The following is an 18752-nucleotide window of genomic DNA, read 5'->3' on the forward strand; positions in this document are numbered from 1 at the left end:
CCATCCTGTCTTATATCAACGGTTCAGGCTGGTGATGTCATGGTGTGGGGGATATTTTCTTTGCACACTTTGGGCCCCTGAGGCTGGATTCACACCTATGCACTTTTAGTGCTTTTTGCATTTTGAATCCAGCCTTAGTGCCAATTGAGCATTGTTTAAACGCCACGGCCTACCTGAGTATTGTTGGTGACAATGTCCATCCCTTTATGACTACAGTGTACCCATCTTCTGATGGCACCATGTCACAAAGCTCACATCATCTCAAACTGGTTTCTTGAACATGACAATGAGGTCTCTGTACTCCAATGGCCTTCACAGTCACCAGATCTCAGTCCAATAGAGCACCTTTGAGATGTGGAATGGGACATTGACATTATTTATGTGCAGCCGACAAATCTGCAGCAACTGTGTAATGCTATTATGTCACTATGGACCAAAATCTCTGAGGAATGTTTCCAACACCTTGTTGAATCTATACCACAAAGAATTAAGGCAGTTCTGAAGGCAAAAGGTCCAACCCGGTACTAGCAAGGTGTACCTAATAAAGTGGCCGGTGAGTATATACAGTGTATATATATATATATATAGGTACAAGGAAATAACAGGTTTGAATAACGTTTGAAAGTGAGGGGCAAATTAATAATAAAAGGGGATGTAAAGTTTTCTTTGCAGTGAAATAGTAGAAAATATTAAAAACGAAATTAATATAGCGGATGGCTAATCATCTTTACAGTAAAATATTGCAAAAATTAGGTAGATTGTGTTTGGTAATAAGTAGTGGGCAACTAAATTCTCAAAGAATGATGGAAAATCCTCTTAATGATAAAATATTAAAATTAGGGTATATTGTACTTGGGGGAAAAATGTTAAATCAACAAGACAAAGAGTGTACAGACAGTCAGTGCACACTTTGTCTTGTTGATTTTGTTTTCATAGTGACTGGTTCCCGCTGGTACTCAGAGAGCTGCATTGACCCCAAGTTTCTGATATAATTCACTTTTGTGGCTGGACTTAATTATGAATCCATGGACTGGACTGCAGCAAGTCTCATTTCATTTTCCAGTTAGTGCAACAACTAGATATACAGTATTATGTTTTTATTTTTGAAAAAAAAAGAAGCAGACAGTTAACTAATAAAGAAGGATGGACATTCTTCTTTACAGCAAAATATTACAGAAAATAGATATGTTGTATTGGGGAAAAAAAGTAGCGGGCAACTAAATTACTAAAGAGGGGTGAAAAATATTCTTTACTTTGAAATATTGGGTATGTTGTGTTGAGAAAAATGGAGGGAAATAAATTAATAAGGAAAGATGGAACATCTTCTTTACTGTAAAATATTAGACAAGTTTTATATGTTGTGTTTGGAAAAAGTAACAGGCAACTAAATTAATGAAGAAGGATAAAAAAACTTTCTTAATAATAAAATATAAAAAAAAATAGATATGATGTATTTGGGGGAAAAAACTTGCAGGGAACTATATTAATAGGGGATGCACTAAAACCTTCTTTACATTGAAATATTAGAAATATTTGGTATGTTGTTTTGAGAAAAACGGAGGGAGCTAAATTAATAAAGAAGGATGGAAAATCTTTTTTACGGTAAAATATTAGAAAAATTTTATATTTTGTGCTTGGAAAATCTAACAGGCAACTAAATTAATAAGTAAGGATGGAAAACCTTCTTAACAATAAAATGTATGAGGAATTGGATATGTTGAATTTGGGAAAAAACTAGCAGGTGACTATAATAATAAAGAGCGGTGGAAAAACCTTCTTTACATTGAAATATTTTAAATATTGGGTATGTTGTTTTGCGAAAAATAGAGGCAACTAAATTAATAAAATAAGAATGGTGCAAAATCTTCTTTATAGTAAAATCTTAGAAACATTTCATATGTCGTGTTTGTAAAAAGTGACAGGCAACTAAACTGATAAAGAAGGATGAAAAAAAAACAATTAGAAAAATTGGATATGTTGTATTTAGGAAAAAAGCTAGCGGGCAACTAAATTAATAAAGGGGGATGGAAAACCTTTGCATTGAAGTTTTAGAAAATTTGGCTGTAATGTGTTCGTAACAAAGAAGGGGTAAACTAAATGAACATGGGGATGGAAAATCTTCCTCGGAGTGAAATATTACTGGATACTGTATGTTAAATACAGAAAAAAGATGGTTAAAAAAAAAAAAAAAGGCCAGAAGATTTCCTGGCATTTTCTGATACCCAAAGTTATAATTACTGATGGATAACAGGGCAACGTTTTGGTCCAGGAAATTGATTTATTTGCCCCTGGGGATCAGGAAGGATTTTCTTTTCCTTCCTGTATGGCAAAATTGGAAAAGTCTTTATTTCAACCTTATTAAAAATGGAATGGCCTTTGTTGAGCATTCTTTTTTTTTCTTTTTTACAGCAGGTTACTGAAAAAAATCTCACTAGAGCAAATACACAAAAATACTGCTGCCAGGGGGCTGCAGGAAGAAGCAGTAGGCAGGCAAAAGACATGGACTGTTTTGGGAGAGGTCAGAAAGGGGGAACAAGAGTGATGACAGAACACACGCTGCTGCTGCTGAGAAGAAGGAACAAGAATTCAGCTGACAAAAGATACAATCTTATCTTGCTGCTTCCTCAGCAGCAGTATTCATCTGTCTAAATAAGCCAGCATTCTGGGAATGTACAGCCACCGGCAGCCTCCTAGTCTTGCAAAGCTAAGATTCCCAGGCACATGTCAAGCTGCACACTCAGTGGAGTCGCTTTACTAAAGGCAAATAGGCAGTATATTTTACTAAGGAAGTTGCACATTGACAGAGTATTTTCCCCAGAGTTTTTTTTCCTCACAATGAGATAAAGCTCTGCTGACTTTCATCAATCACTGCAAGAAAAAAAAAAGCATTTTTTTTTATATTTTCCTTGCACGCAATAAGGTAAGCGAAATTTCCCTGCACTTTGCCACTTCTCTTGCAAAGTAAACAGCCTAGTTGCCTTTAGTAAATCATTGCACGCATGTCCAAGAACAACATACAATAAAAAAATCACTGGACTCCACCTTTGCCAATATGAATGTCCCATGTGACAAAGAAAAAGGGCCTGTGCTAGAGACAATTAACAGCATACACTACTTTAGCAAGCATGGTTATTAATGTGCTATGTATATTTCTTAAGAAAAAAACATTTATTTTTTTATATACATGTTAAAGTGATACGAAATAGAGAAGTGTTAATTGCCATAATTAATTCACAAATAAGCATGCATATGTAGTCAGTACTTGGTTTGGGCCCCTTTTGCAGCGATTACTGCCTCAATGTGGCGTGGCATGGAAGCTGTCAGCCTGTGGCACTGCTGAGGTGTTATGGAAGACCAGGATGCTTCAATAGTGCCCTTCAGCTCTTCTGCATTTTTCTGTCTCATGCCTCTCATCCCTCTCTTGGCAATGCCCCATAGATTCTCTATGGGGTTCAGGTCGGGCAAGTTTGCTGGTCAATCAAGTACAGTAATCCCACGGTCACTGAACCAGATTTTGGTGCTTTTGGCAGTGTGGGTAGGTGCCAAGTCCTACTGGAAAATTAAGTCAGCATCCCCATAGAGCTCGTCTGCAGAAGGAAGCTTGAAGTGCTCCATAATCTCCTGGTAGATTACTGCATTGACCCTGAAATTAATGAAGCACAGTGGACCAACACCAGCAGATGACATGGCTCCCCAAATCAACACAGACTGTGGAAACTTCACACTGGACTTCAAGCATCTTTCAGTGTGTGCCTCTCCATTCTTCCTCCATACTCTGGGTCCTTGGTTTCCAAATGAGATGCAAAATTTGCTCTCATCAGAAAAGAGGACCTTGGACCACTGAGCAACAGGCCAGGTCTGTTTTACTTTAGCCCAGGTAAGACGCTTCTGATGTTTTTTGTTGTTCAGAAGTGGTTTGACAAGAGGAATACGACATTTGAAGCCCATGTCCAGCATCCGTCTGAGTGTGGTGGCTCTTGATGCACTAACTCCAACCTCAGTCCAACACTTTTGAATGGCCTTTTCCTGACAATCCTCTCCAGGCTGCGGTCATCCCTGCTGCTTGTGCACCTTTTTCTTCCACGCTTTTCCCTTCCACATAACTTTCTATTAATGTGCTTTGATACAGCACTTTGGGAACATCCAACTTATTTTGCAATTACCTTTTGAGGCTTTCCCTCCTTATGGAGGGTGTCAATGATGGTTTTCTGCACAACTGTCAGGTCAGCAGTCTTTCCCATGATTGTGATTCCTAATGAACCAGACTGAGAGACCATTTAAAGACTCAAAAACCCTTTGCAGGTATTTTTGGCTTAATTAACTTATTAGGCCGCGTACACACGGGCGGATTGTCGCCCAACTAAGTTCGTCAGACAATCCGACAGACAGTCCGTCCAACTTTTGAATGAACGGACTTGACCATACACGATGAACAGACAGTCCGCTGAAAGCTTGCGCGATGACGTGTACAGCACGTACGACGGGACTAGAAATACGACGTCCAATACACTGCAATGCAACCTTCGGCGTGTAAATCCTTTCTGAGCATGCGCCATACTTAGTCCGTCCAACTTGCCTACACACGAGCGGACTGTCCGCTGAAACCAAGTTTGGACGGACAAAATTACGGAAATTCCGAAAGACTTAGTCCGCCAGACTGTCCGCTGAAAAAGTCCGCTGAAGCCCACACACGAGCGGATTGTGTTTCAGCGGACTAAGTTGGCCAGACAATCCGCCCGTGTGTACGCGGCCTTAGAGCGGGACACTTTGAACTTAGAATATTGCAAGATTTCACAATATTGTAATTTTCTGAGATTGTGTATTTAGGGCTTTCATGAGCTATAAGCCATATGCCGCGTACACACGACCGGACTTTTTGGCAGAAAAGGTCCAATGGTCTTCCTGACGGACTTTCAACTGAGTTAAGACAGACTTCTGAATGAATGGACCTGCCAACACATGAACGGAATAAATCCCATTCGAAAGACCATTCGTTTTGAACGCAATGACGTACAACGGGACTAGAAAAGGAAGTTCAATAGCCAGTAGCCAATAGCTGCCCTTGCGTCATATTTAGTCCGTCGGATCAGCATACAGACAAATGGTTTTCCCGATAGGAATTGAGTCCGTTGGACAGATTTGAAACATGTTCTATTTCTAGGTCCGTTGGACCTATTCTGCCGGAAAGTGCGGTCGTGTGTACGCGGCATTAATCATCACAATTATGACAAATTACAGCTTGAACTATCTTGCTTTGCATGTAATGAGTCTATCTCATATATTAGTTTCACGTTTTAAGTTGCATTATTGAAATAAATTAACTTTTGCACGATATTCTAATTTTTCGAGTATCAACTGTAAAGATCCACATAGATATTGGAGGACCAACCAAACATTCTTCATACCTTTGCTACAGACCTGCTGCCTCCTATAGCTAAATACATGACAACACATTCTGACTTCATTTTTGTTGTGTAATAAATATCAGAAATGTATCCAGCAATTGTGCACCAGTTGTGAGCAAGCAGACAAATGTTCCCGTTCCTTAATTTGCTAACATTTAAGGTGGTTTCAGGGTCCCACACTACCTGCACTTATATGCAACAAGCACGTGTCACCATAAGGCTACACTGAGGCGCTTTACAGGTGCTACAGCGCTAAAAATAGTGCCTGTATAGTGCCTCTCCTGTGTCTCCAGTGTGAAAGCCCAAGGGCTATCACACTGGAGCGGTGTGCAAAAAAGTCCTAAAAGCCTGCAAGCCGTATCTTTGCAGCGCTATAAGAGCAGTGTATTCACCGCTCCTAAAGCACCCCTTCCTATTGTGAACAATGGGGCAGCACCAGAAACCCGTCGGCAAAGTGCCACTGCAGCAGCACTTTGCCGGTGGTTTTAACCCTTTTTTGGCCGCTAGCAGGGGTTAAAACTGCCCCGCTAGCGGCTGAATAGCGCCGCTAAAACGACCGTAAAGCAACGCTAAATATTTAATCGCATTACTGCCGGCGCCCTCCCGCCCCAGTTTGAAAGTAGCCTTAGAGTGGTTTGCACTTAAAATAATCCTTGTGCCCCGTACACACGATCGGACTTAATGACAACAAAACCGTGGAATTTTCTTCAAAGGGTGTTGGCTCAAACTTGTCTTGCATACACATGGACACACAAATGTTGGCCAACAATTACGAACATAGTGACGTACTAGATATACTACGTGTTTTTTCAGCTCTTTAGCGCCACATTGGGCTCCTTCTGCTAATTTAATTTTATTAGAAGTTTGATTCGTGCTTTTCAGTTCATTTCTGAACAGCGGTTCGTCAACCAGACATGTTGCGGAATCGGAGGAGATAACGTGTTTTTTATTATTCACCTTGGCGTTATTGCTTTGACATCATTTTTTTGGTTGAATAATGATTTGATTTGGTATATTTTCTATATTTTTGGATGCATAGAATGCACTTTTTGGTTAAGTTCTATTGGCAGATAGCATGTCTAATTTTATTTGTTTTATTTTTATAATGCACAATAAAAAAATTGTGGAGAATAATACTTAGCTATGTGTTTTACTTCAAATGACAGTTTGGGAGTATGCAGTTACAACATAGTTACAACATAGTTGTATCTTTGAACTTAAAAAAGGGATAATGGTGTTGTGGTAACTTGCACAAATAAAATAAATAAATAAAAATAATATTATTCTTGACTTCACTAGAAAAAAAAGCCTTTGGAAACTCATTTGCAATAACTCCATCAGTATCACCAGCAAAGCAGCTTCATTATTATCCCATTAAAGAAGAAGAGAATTGTGTGCTGCATTTGGAGATTTCATAATTTGCAACGAATGTTAATTCTCCATTACAAACACTAGTTTACAAGACCGACTGCTTCTGCTTCCGAGCATGCGTGTTTGTACTTTGGACTTTTTTTCTGTGTACATACGATCGGAAAATCCGACAACACACATTTGTTGGCGGAAAATTTGAGTGCACGCTAGCCAACATTTGTTGGTAGAAAGTCCGACAACAAATGTCCGATGGAGCATACACACGGTTGGACTTACCGCCAACAAGCTCACATCCAACATTTCCCATTGGAAAATCCAATCGTGTGTACGTGGCATTAGTCTTTCCTTATACCAGGGAAAATCATTGAGGCTTTCTCTCCCCTTGCTACAGCCCATTAGACATATTGACTTTGTTTGCTGAAAGCATCTCAAGCACTGCATGCTCTAAGATAGATGTGCTCCCTGAACCCAACATAGGTCTTGTCTACCGCTGACAGTAGTGTCTCAAAGCTAACTTTTGAGCTAGATATTGATGCATTATGAGTATCCATTCCTGAGAACAGCCCGTAAAAACGAATTAAAACTTTCTCTTTTCCTTTATAAACACAAATACATGCATTGCCGATCTGAATAATATACAGTAAAGATGAATGTTCAGTTTCAATTAAAAACAATATGGACACAAGAAAAAAAAGCTGAGAACATGTAACAGCATCAGTAGTGTTCCTGGAAATTAATGGCACTCCATAACAGATACTACTGCCATGATGTATAGATAAATTAATTTAAAGTAATGTATTAAAGTTTTGATGGTAGGAGTATTGTGCACTGCTTCTATGGGAGGCATGTGCCATTTGTATTGTAAGTGAACCCACTGAACAGAAATAATGTTTTTGGATGCTTTATGTCCTGGAGGCAGAATGTTCCACTGCCTGCTTGAATGATGTTCTGCTATACACGGTCAATCAAATCACTATGGTGCTGTCTAAGCCAGAGGTGCTCAAATAGTCCCAGACTGAGAATTAAAACAGCAATGGCACATAAAACATTTCATCCTAAATTTATGAGCATTGATATTTTTCTGTGTTCTGTATTTCATATTGCGAAAAAAAAAAAAAGATTATTAGTAGACATCACCATAGGCACAGTTAAGCATTGAAGGTCATGTACAAAATGTGACTAATGGCCCTTACTCATGATTAGGGATGAGCTTCGTGTTCGAGTCGAACGTACGTTCGACTCGAACATTGGCTGTTCGAGTGGCTGAACGTGCGCACTCGAGAGCATCCGTGACCGCCGGGTCCATAGGACCCGGCGCATCACGGTAAACGGCCGCTCATAGCGGCCGTTTACCACGTGATTGCTCCGTCAAATGACGGAGTGATCACTTGGAAACAAACCGGCGTCATGTTATGACGCCTGTTCCTCCCTCCCCTTTCTGTACCGATCGGTACAGCGGAGGGGAAAGAGATCGGTGTCAGCAGCGATGTGGGCTGCATCTGCAGTGCCCACATCGCTGCTCACCGAATTTAACCCCTCAATTCCCTGCCAATACTCTGCAATACCAGTGCATACTCTGCAGTACCCTGCCATTACTCTGCAGTACCCCGCCATTACTCTGCAGTACCCCGCCATTACTCTGCAGTGCAGTACCCCGCCATTACTCTGCAGTGCAGTACCCTGCCATTACTCTGCAGTGCAGTACCCTGCCATTACTCTGCAGTACCCCGCCATTACTCTGCAGTACCCCGCCATTACTCTGCAGTGCAGTACCCCGCCATTACTCTGCAGTGCAGTGCCCTGCCATTACTCTGCAGTGCAGTACCCTGCCATTACTCTGCAGTACCCCGCCATTACTCTGCAGTACCCCGCCATTACTCTGCAGTGCAGTACCCCGCCATTACTCTGCAGTGCAGTACCCTGCCATTACTCTGCAGTGCAGTACCCTGCCATTACTCTGCAGTACCCCGCCATTACTCTGCAGTACCCCGCCATTACTCTGCAGTGCAGTACCCCGCCATTACTCTGCAGTGCAGTACCCTGCCATTACTCTGCAGTGCAGTACCCTGCCATTACTCTGCAGTACCCCGCCATTACTCTGCAGTACCCCGCCATTACTCTGCAGTGCAGTACCCCGCCATTACTCTGCAGTGCGGTACCCTGCCATTACTCTGCAGTACCCCGCCATTACTCTGCAGTACCCCGCCATTACTCTGCAGTGCAGTACCCCGCCATTACTCTGCAGTGCAGTACCCTGCCATTACTCTGCAGTACCCCCCATTACTCTGCAGTAACCCCCATTACTCTGCAGTACCCCCCAATACTCTGCAGTACCCGCCATTACTCTGCAGTACCCCCAATACTCTGCAGTACCCTGCTATTACTCTGTAGTACCCCGCCAATACCCCGCCAATACTCTGTAATACCCTGCCATAAATTGCCATACCCAGCCATACTCAGAGATACCCAGCCATACTCGGTGATACCCTGAAATACCCAGCCATAGACGCCCCCCACCCCTCACCGCCCTCCGGTGCTTCTACCAACTCGCCAGTACGATCAAAGCCAGAATCTTTTTTTTATTTTTTATTTCAGGCTTCCCAGCCTAGAGGTGAGATGTGGGGTCATATTGACCCCCCAGATTTCAATGTAAAGAGGACCTGTCACCCCATATTCCTATTACAAGGGATGTTTACATTTCTTGTAATAGGAATAAAAGTGATCAAAAATATATTTTTGGGAAAAAAAATGTCAAACTAAAATAAATAAAGTAAAATGAACAATAAAAAAATAAAATAAAAATTAAAGCGCCCATGTCCCCATGTGCTCGCATGTGCCATACATGTGAGGTATCGCCGAGAATGTTAGAGCGAGAGCAATAATTCTAGTCCTAGACCTCCTCTGCAACTCAAAACATGTAACCAGTAAAAAAATATTTAAAGCGTCGCCTATGGGGATTTTTTAAGTAGCGACGTTTGGCGCCATTCCACGGGCATGTGCAATTTTGAAGAGTGACATGTTTGATATCTATTTACTCAGCATAACTTCATCTTTCACTTTATGCAAACATTGGGCTAACAAGTGGTTAATAATAGAGCTTGCAGTCAGTAGTGTTAGGAGATAGTGCGTGCTGTCTGCGTGCTCTGTACCCAGTACATACCGCTATAATATAGGGCAGGCCCCTACTTTCAAACATCCAACTTACAAACATCTCCTACTTGCAAACGCAAGGAGACAGCAGCAAGTGAGATGAAAAAAGATGGACGACAAAACAAATTATACAGGGGTGATAACCCTTCCCTATGTTTTCCAAAAAGCTTAAAGATAGTTTTTTTGACTGGAGCTACACTTTAAAAATGTACCGGTTGAAAATGACAAACAGATTCAACTTAACACAACAAACCTACACAGTCCCTGTCTTGTTTGCACCGCCTGTATACTGCTGTTCTGAGTATATAGGGCCTGGGGGCCACACGCATTTCCTTTTTTTAATATGGGTACGGGGTTCCCCTTAATATGCGTACAAGACCCAAATAGGCTGGTAATGGGCAGGGAGGGCTACCCATGCCATGTTTCTCAATGATTTTCAACCATATTGCAGGAACCAGATATAACATTAAAACCGCAAGCAGTTTTAAATGGTGTTATTTCCGTTTAATGTCATTTTGTGCAGGGACTGTTCTAAACACGGGAAACACGTGGCACTTCACAGGCATACTACAGACACCCCGCAGGCACCATATTTAAAGGAATATTTCACTTTTTTTTTTCACTTTAATCGTCATTAAAATCAGTGCTCCCGCCAAAACGGTAGTTTTTAAAACTTTTTTTTGCAGTGACCCATGTCCCCTGAGGCAGGAGGCAGGTCGCCAAACCCTTTTTAGGACACTATCTTGCATATTAGCCGTTAAAATTAGCACTTTCCAATTCGAACGTTCGAGTCCCATAGACTTCAATGGGGTTCTAACGTTCGTACCGAACGCGGGGGTCGTTCGCAAGTTCTGGTGCGAACCGAACCGGGGGGTGTTCGGCTCATCCCTACTCATGATTCAAAAATCGGACAACGGATTGTCCATCTTTTTACGCTCAACAGTCACAAGTAGAAATTGAATAGGTTACTAAAGTCATGAAAATTCTCGTACGACAGAAAAGAAAATCGGAAGTGATGTCATGTGTTGTAATGTATTTGTATTGTATTTTCAGATGACAACTGTACTGACTAAACGAAAATCGTACAATCTGGGATCGTACAATCACGTTGAAAGTGGTATTTTTCATCCAATTTTTGGATTGTGTTCAGGCCATTAGACAGGGTCAGGAGCACAAATTAGAACAAAAATACACTAATGCCTATCAGGTATTTTAGTACCTGTCAGAGTTACCGAATTCCCAATCAGTTCTGTGATAAAACTTTTATAGGCTGAGACTTTAGCTGTGTCATAGGTCTGAGACCCCAAATAGATAAGATTTCACATTTTTCTCATGAAAACCGATGCCATGTAAAGCTCAGCTATGCAACACAGAGAAGGTTCTTAAAGAGGACACATTAATTTAGTAGATCCATACCAAAGTTTAAAATGCTTTCTGGTTGTTGAATGAAATGATTTTACATTTGTTTCTCTGTAGATCTGGTTGCAGTACATTTAAGCTGCCTGGCATGTGTGGAAAAGTTCTTGGGAAAGAGGATTTTGAGAAAATTTTGATAAACCAGTCAAATGCAGCAGGTGAGAGAAATTTGGAAAATCATGTCAACCTATTTAAGTGTTCAACACATAGCAAACGTATATTCATTACCTCATGGTTTTTTCATCCACCCCCATAAATTTAGGACTCCCGAAAATGTTTACTGGTTCAGCAAACCATCTATGTTGACAAAAAAGTTCTGAAAACCAATGAATAATATAGAATAACAAATGTGACTAGTATAGTAGGAAAAATGTAATTAATATATGCTACAAAAATATTTATTCAGTTATAAGTTTCAAATATGGTATTATAAGGGAACTTAGTATAGGTCCAATGTATGCCTGTGGTTGTACAAAAAGGTCTTTTTGTCTAAAGCAGTTTACATACAAATTCTGCAGGTTGCAGTCTCCAATGCACACTCCAAGTATGGAAAGATATAATAGACTGGAGGATATAAGGCAAGCGGCATCTGTATTATGCTTAACAATGTTATTAATAACTAGATGATTAGTTGTATTGCGGAACGCCACTGTGGTTACAAGGGCTGCTGTGGCAGTATCAATGAATAAAAACAGCAGTAGTGTTGCTAAAATCCTTTAAAATTAAAGTAAAGCCAGGGTATATAATAATCCTCATGAATAGGACATTTTTTTGCTGTAAAGCCTTTGCTCCTAAATTACCATGCTGTGATTTCCTCTGTAAACATTTGTAGTCCTCCCTTTCCTGTCTCATGTTGTGAAATGTTGTTATTTCAGGAGTTCCCATGGAAGATGTTAAAAAATCTATTGGAGAAGAACTTTTCAAAATATGTTATGAAGAAGATCAACATGTATTGGAAGTTGTTGGAGGGTCATTGAAAGACTTTTTAAACAGTTTTAACACACATTTAAAGCAAAGTGGACAAAGCAGAACTCAGGAAGATGGGGGTGGACTTCAAGAAGGGTCAATCTTGTGCCTAGAAAAAGATCCAGATCACTTAAATGTCTATTATTTCTTCCCAAATAATATAACAGCATTGATTTTACCAGGAATTATTAAAGCAGCAGCATATACACTGTATGAAACAGATATTGAAGTGAAGCTGATACCACGTCGCGATAACGATAGTAATGACTTTATTAAGGAACCCTATCTTTTATACTCTGTGGAGGTCAAAAATACCAAACCATCCTTGTCTCCATGTAGACCACAGTCGTATGTGGTTATCTCAGCAGCTATCTTCTGCAAGACTTTCCCTTTCCATTTTATGTTTGACACAGACATGAATATGCTACAAATTGGTGATGGAGTAAAGAAACTTCTCAACTGGAAGGACATTCCTGGGAAAACCAACTTTGAAGAAAATTTTGAAATAATTTCTCCAAAGATAAGCAGTACTTTTAGTGCGATCATGACTATGTTGAATATGCAGTTTACTATAAGAGTTAAAAGATGGGACACAACCATTGGGAAGTCATCAGAGGTGAGATCAGTTACAGAAATCTAAGATGTATTTATCTGACTAATTTAGTAGATGGTTTGCTTTGGTGTAGAACCTTTGTTGAAAATTTCAAGTGCCCACTTTACATTCATTAGAATTGTTATTACCCTTTGCTTTCCAACCTGTCCTCAAGTCCAACCAACAGAATGCTTTGCAGGTAAACCTAAATATGCACATGTGAAATAAATGAAATGTCTTAATAGTACAAGACAGAAGAAAAGACAGAAAGACACGGGATCTTAAGCCTAGAACAATTTTCATCTGAATAGTCCATATCAGCTTTTGAAAGCATTGTATTAATGAACAGAAAATCGAACGATTATTCTGAATACAGATATTTTTGTCTACTTTTCTAATAGTGTGTACTGGGCTTTGGTCTTAATCATGGATTATATACAGCTACTTTCAGTTGATTGGCAAAAAAAGCTGCAGGGGCATGCTCTAAATAACCCCTCCCAGCTTGCCTCAGTTTTAAGTGGGTTACACACTATAAGAAAATTGTATTCGTATGATTTTTCTTGATGTTTCACAGCAAATTGGAAACAACGAATGAAAATTCTCGTACGACAAAGGCTTTTTTTTTGTTTATTGTTTCTGATCATGCGCAGTCTTTCTTTTCAGAGTTTTCTTGTACGAAAATTGTACGAAAAGGTACACATTAAACAAAAATCGTTTGTTCTGTTCATGTACGAGAAAAAATTGCCCCCTTTTTTTGTACAAAAACTCAGAATTGGCTGTCGAAAGTTATGTACACACTATACGAAAATCGTACGAACATTCTTTGGACAAAAATGTTTGTCCGATTTTTATAGTTTGTACAAGCCTTTATGCTAGTGACCTTAGGTGATAGATATATTCTCTCTACTGAGAGAAGTGTACTTCTTTTATGTTGAGTTTTTTCTCTCATTTCATTCATTCTGTCAAGTTTCTAGCTGCTCCAAAGCTCTCTGTATCAGATTGACTCTTCAGCTGATCTTTGGGGGACTGCACCCATACCCCTATTGGTCCAAGATTAAGGGTTGGCTTGTAAAGTCACTTCAGCACTGGATCCTGTGTGGATGCTCATCTTGGCATATGGCTCATTATGATGAGTTAGCCACGGGTTGCTATATAGGTTCAGAGCCATAGTCTACCTGTGGGGGAGGCCTGTCCCTTGAGAATCCTTTGGGGGGTTGCCCATATTATCCTGCAGAGAATGTAAGACATCTGCCTCAATAAATTGCTCAGGGCTTTCACCCGTCTCTAACCCAATGTGCTGATGCTTGAGTGCAGAGTGGTTATAGTAGAATGTAGGCTGCAACATTTTAAATGCAGTGTTGCAGCCATGGAGAGGGAGTGCAGGTCGTTTTTGGCCCTATCTTGCAGACGATTGTCTTGCAGTCTGTCACCTCAATTTCTATGGCTCCATTTTGCTTCCTCTTGGCACACTCTCTTGGTCAGCACCTGGATTCCCAGCCCCCCGCAGAATACAGAAGGCGATCCATGGATGCTTCTTGGGTTTTACCAGCCCACAGAGCCTGGCTACGAAGGCTTCACCCTTTCCCCTCACAAACAGGAAAGGGAGTAACCCTTTGGGGGACATGTCTCTCTACACATTGCAAATTATAGGTGCATGATCTAGGCGCTAGGTGGTCTCATTGGCTCAGACTCAGCTAATGGCTCCAGGAGATGGGGGGAGATAATCTCTGTACAAAAGGCCCTGTAACTGCTGTTATGATAACTGCTCCCAGCCTGATTACCATCTTTCCTCTGTGAACTCCATTGACTGCTCACCATTCCTCCTACCTACCTAAAGAAGCATTTTCTGCCATCATGTCTAATGTTATGGGCAGGATCTCATGCCTCTTTATAGTCCATAGATTGCAGGGGTGACAAAAGAGCACCTTTATTCTCTCTTTCACAGTTGGTCTATTTTGTGGCTGATGGGCTGTCTGAGAAGGCGGTAGATGAGGATGATACTTCTTATAAAGAAGATTATTTCAGGATGAAACACCTTCAGCTGAGATCTAATCAAAGCTTGGATATCATTGCTCCTAAGCGTTTTGGCCTGAGACCCTAGCTTAATTTTCACATATCTATTCACCACCACATAGAGCTCCTACCTATGGCCTTACTCTACTATGCGACTGGGTGGGTACACTTTGCAAGATCAGAGCCTCCTCTCCATTTATATATGAAGGATCCTTTGGCTCAAATTCTGGTGTGTGGAACTTCTGTGCAAGAAGTGCATGCCTTTCAATGGAGAAGTTTCGTACTTTTATAGACAAGTATATCAAATAAATCACAGGGAGAAAGAGTACTGTCCAAGGAAAAACATGAAAGTTGGCTACAGGTATATCTTTCGACTCCTGAGATCCTTTCCTTTAATCTTTTTCAGGCCTCCAGCTTCAAGTCTAAGTCTGTGACCTTTTCCCAATAAGGAGGTGCCCCAGTTCTGGGACACCTGTCAGTCTTTTCAGCTTTCTGGTTCCAATAAATTTTAGAGGCTGAATCTAGAATGTAATTTTCATGGGCTAAAAATTATAGTTTCAGACTGTGGGGGTTATTTAAGAAAATGAAATCCACTTTGCACTACAAGTGCAAACTACAAGTGCAAAACGTACTTGAAATGCACTGAAAGTGCACTTGGAAGTGCAGTTGCTGTAAATCTGAGGGGTAGATCTGAAATGAGGGGAAGCTCTGCTAATTTTATTATCCAATCATGTGCAAGCTAAAATGATGTTTTTTTATTTTCCTTGCATTTCCCCTTGGATCTACAGCGACTGCACTTCCATTTGCACTTTCAGTGCAATTTCAAGTGCACTTTGCACTTGTAGTTTGCAGTTGTAGATCAAAGTGGATTTGCCTTCCGTAAATAACCCCCTGTGCCTCCTCTGCTTCATGATTTCAAATTTGCGTCCTCTGTAAAGACAGGTAGATCTAGTCATCAGTTCCTCACTTAACCACTTCACCCCCGGACCATTTTGCTGGTCAAAGACCAGACCACTTTTAACTGACAATTGTGTGGCCATGCGATGTGGCTCCCAAACAAAATTGGCGTCCTTTTTTTCCCACAAACAGAGCTTTCTTTTGGTGGTATTTGATCACCCCTGCGGTTTTTATTTTTTGCGCTATAAACAAAAATAGAGCGACAATTTTGAAAAACTCAGACTCCTAATGGACTCTCTGTGTACCCTCTCTTGTTGTCTGGACCCTCTGTACAAAGGGCCTTCTGCTGGAAGGGATTGTTTGACAATCCAATGCTTATTATCCCAGAAAATGGCTAGAACTAGGCTTTAAGACTGCACCTCATTCTTTATATTGGTAGAATACAAAGAAGGGGAATTGGATAGGGATTATAGCGATGCCTAATATATAGAAAATTACAGTATTTTACAGAAGACAACAAACATAGGATACATAAAATATAAGCAGAGTAATAAACAGATAGTAATACTGGCCAAAGTATCCATATGCTTGAAATGATCACTGATGCATGTCAAGTCCCTACATGTTTCACCAAACAGTAGCTTCTTCAGGGGTTTATATGATCATTAGTGTTCAACAGTGGCTCTGATAATAATAAACACTTAATTAATTATTACAACGTCGGGAAGAAGTTGTGACGAAAAATACAATAGTACCAGGAAAAATGCATGCAAATATATATCAAATATATATCATGGCTCATAGACTGTCCCACTTCACAAATCCCACCGAACCTTCCAAGGGGATCCCCATAGAAGGGCACTTGGCCAGGGAGCCCAACAATCACAACAAAGGGAGGCCTGTTCATGTGACCACAGGGGGCATACAGGGGCCAGGCTAGATTAAAATTAAGAATAAAATTATAAATGGAGTAATATATATAGTTGGACATAACACAGTCCAATATTATGGGCTAACATAGCCTCAGGCAATACTTACATATACTCTGCTAAGAAACAATATGGGTACAGGGGTGCAAGAAAAGCCAAACAGCACTGTAAAGTTGTAACTTCACCATATATAACACACGGAAAGTAAAAAGAGGGAAGAAATACAGAGAAAAAAAGATCAAATACATTCTGATAGAAAAAGGGAGTACAAGAAATACTGAAATAAAATATACTGATAAGGTGGAAAAAGAATCTGTAATACAGCACTACAGAGGCGCCACAATGCACCCAACTATACTGAACCCTGCAAGAATAGGATATATCCCAATATAAGCCTGCAGTAGATAACAGCCAGCCAAAAAGAACATCCCATCACAATATGATAGGTGGTGTCAATATATAGTAGTTTTCAATAGTAGCTTATGGAAGAAAAAGGAAGAAAGGATTAAAGAGGGAAAGCATTGGCTCAGCACAGCAATATATGAAAATGCCATCATGCAGCATACCCACGGGTGAGCACAGCATCCAAGCTTACCTGGCATTGGTGTGACTGTCGTAATGGCTGCCCCTGAGATCTAGCTGATGGTATACTGAAATCCCTGGCCCAGGCGTCTGATGTCACCGACCGAGTGTGGACGAAACAGCTGCTGCGCATGAGGGCCCTCCGGGACGGGGGAGAAAAAACCCCCAGGCCAGGTTAGCAAGACTCTAGCATGTCTGACAGCAACCAAAAACGGGCGTCTGTCCCAGAACAGGAGCAGACGCCCGGGGCGTCCGTGCAGCCACACATAATGTTCACCCAAGGCTATCGTGGACAACCCAATGTCTGCCCAAAAAAGAGGAGCCATCAAGGCAAGGGAGGAGAAGAGAAAAGGGTAAAGGACAAGTCAGAGGACACTTATACATAGACAAGTCAGAAGCATAATTATTCATATGTTTTACCAAAATGAATAATAATTATAAAGACAACACACGATTCATAAAAATCTAACAAGAGAGACGGGAAAGTATGTACATATATTAGTCTGTTTTACAGTGTATACCTATGCGGTGATGCAAATCGCAATCCAGGATAGTAAAATGGCTAAGGGGATACATAATGTGGGAGCGAGAGGGAGGCAAGATGGAATAAAGCATTCATGACCACTGCTATTACCAACACAATAACCAGGATTAAACGCATACACTTTACATAAACATAAATAAGGAAAATCTCTACATTACAAAAAAGATTTAAAACAAATATACTTGTTCAAGCCGGGATATCTTGTGGCATCCAGATTATGGATCCACCGAGTTTCTAATTGTAGTAACGTGCCGTCTATGCCAGTAAATATATTACTGTTGAACGCTGATGATCATATAATTCCCTGAAGAAGCCATTGTTTGGCGAAACATGTAGGGAATCGACAAGCATCAGTGACCATTTCAAGCATATGGATACTTTGGCCAGTATTACTATCTGTATATTACTCTGCTTATATTTTATGCACCCTATTTGTGTTGTCTTCTGTACATTTATGCAATAAAATGTATGTTTTTTTAAGTAAAATACTGTCATTTTCTATATATTAGGCAACGCTATAAACCCTATCCAATTCCCCTTCTTTATTTTTTAACATTCCGCCCCCATTGACTTCAATGGGATTCCGGATTCAGCACTCATACTTTAGCCATGTTCGGCAAAGCCTGCTTGATCCTAACCAACGTTGATCCTGCACTTCAAAATGCAATGAGAGAATGTTGTGCTTGCAAAGTTAAAACTAAAACTACTTTTTACTTATCAAAGCTGCAGCTATTTATTCAGTGTGATCTGTTGATGATGTCCACTATTGCACAAAGGCTAGTTAACATTTTTTGACAATACATTTATATTTGAATATGTTATTTAAAAGGGAGGATGATTATGTATGGGACTGCAACCTTCTGTCCTAAAGTAGAATTCCAGGATAT

The 18752-nt window shown here is 40.4% G+C and overlaps 1 protein-coding gene across 1 annotated transcript in view; it reads left to right on the forward strand.

Moving 5' to 3' along the window:
• Positions 1 to 18752, forward strand: part of GUCY1A1 (guanylate cyclase 1 soluble subunit alpha 1) — a 93387-nt gene that overhangs the window by 29366 nt on the left and 45269 nt on the right. The window contains exons 3-4 of the mRNA XM_077477092.1: positions 11403 to 11500; positions 12218 to 12924. Of these exons, the coding sequence (XP_077333218.1) occupies positions 11403 to 11500; positions 12218 to 12924 (805 nt within the window). The remainder of the gene's footprint in view (positions 1 to 11402; positions 11501 to 12217; positions 12925 to 18752) is intronic.

The sequence above is a fragment of the Lithobates pipiens genome, unplaced genomic scaffold (genome assembly GCF_037356315.1).
Source record: "Lithobates pipiens isolate NorthernLeopardFrog02 unplaced genomic scaffold, aLitPip1_a1.2 Scaffold_13, whole genome shotgun sequence".
NCBI classification, from domain to species: domain Eukaryota; kingdom Metazoa; phylum Chordata; class Amphibia; order Anura; family Ranidae; genus Lithobates; species Lithobates pipiens.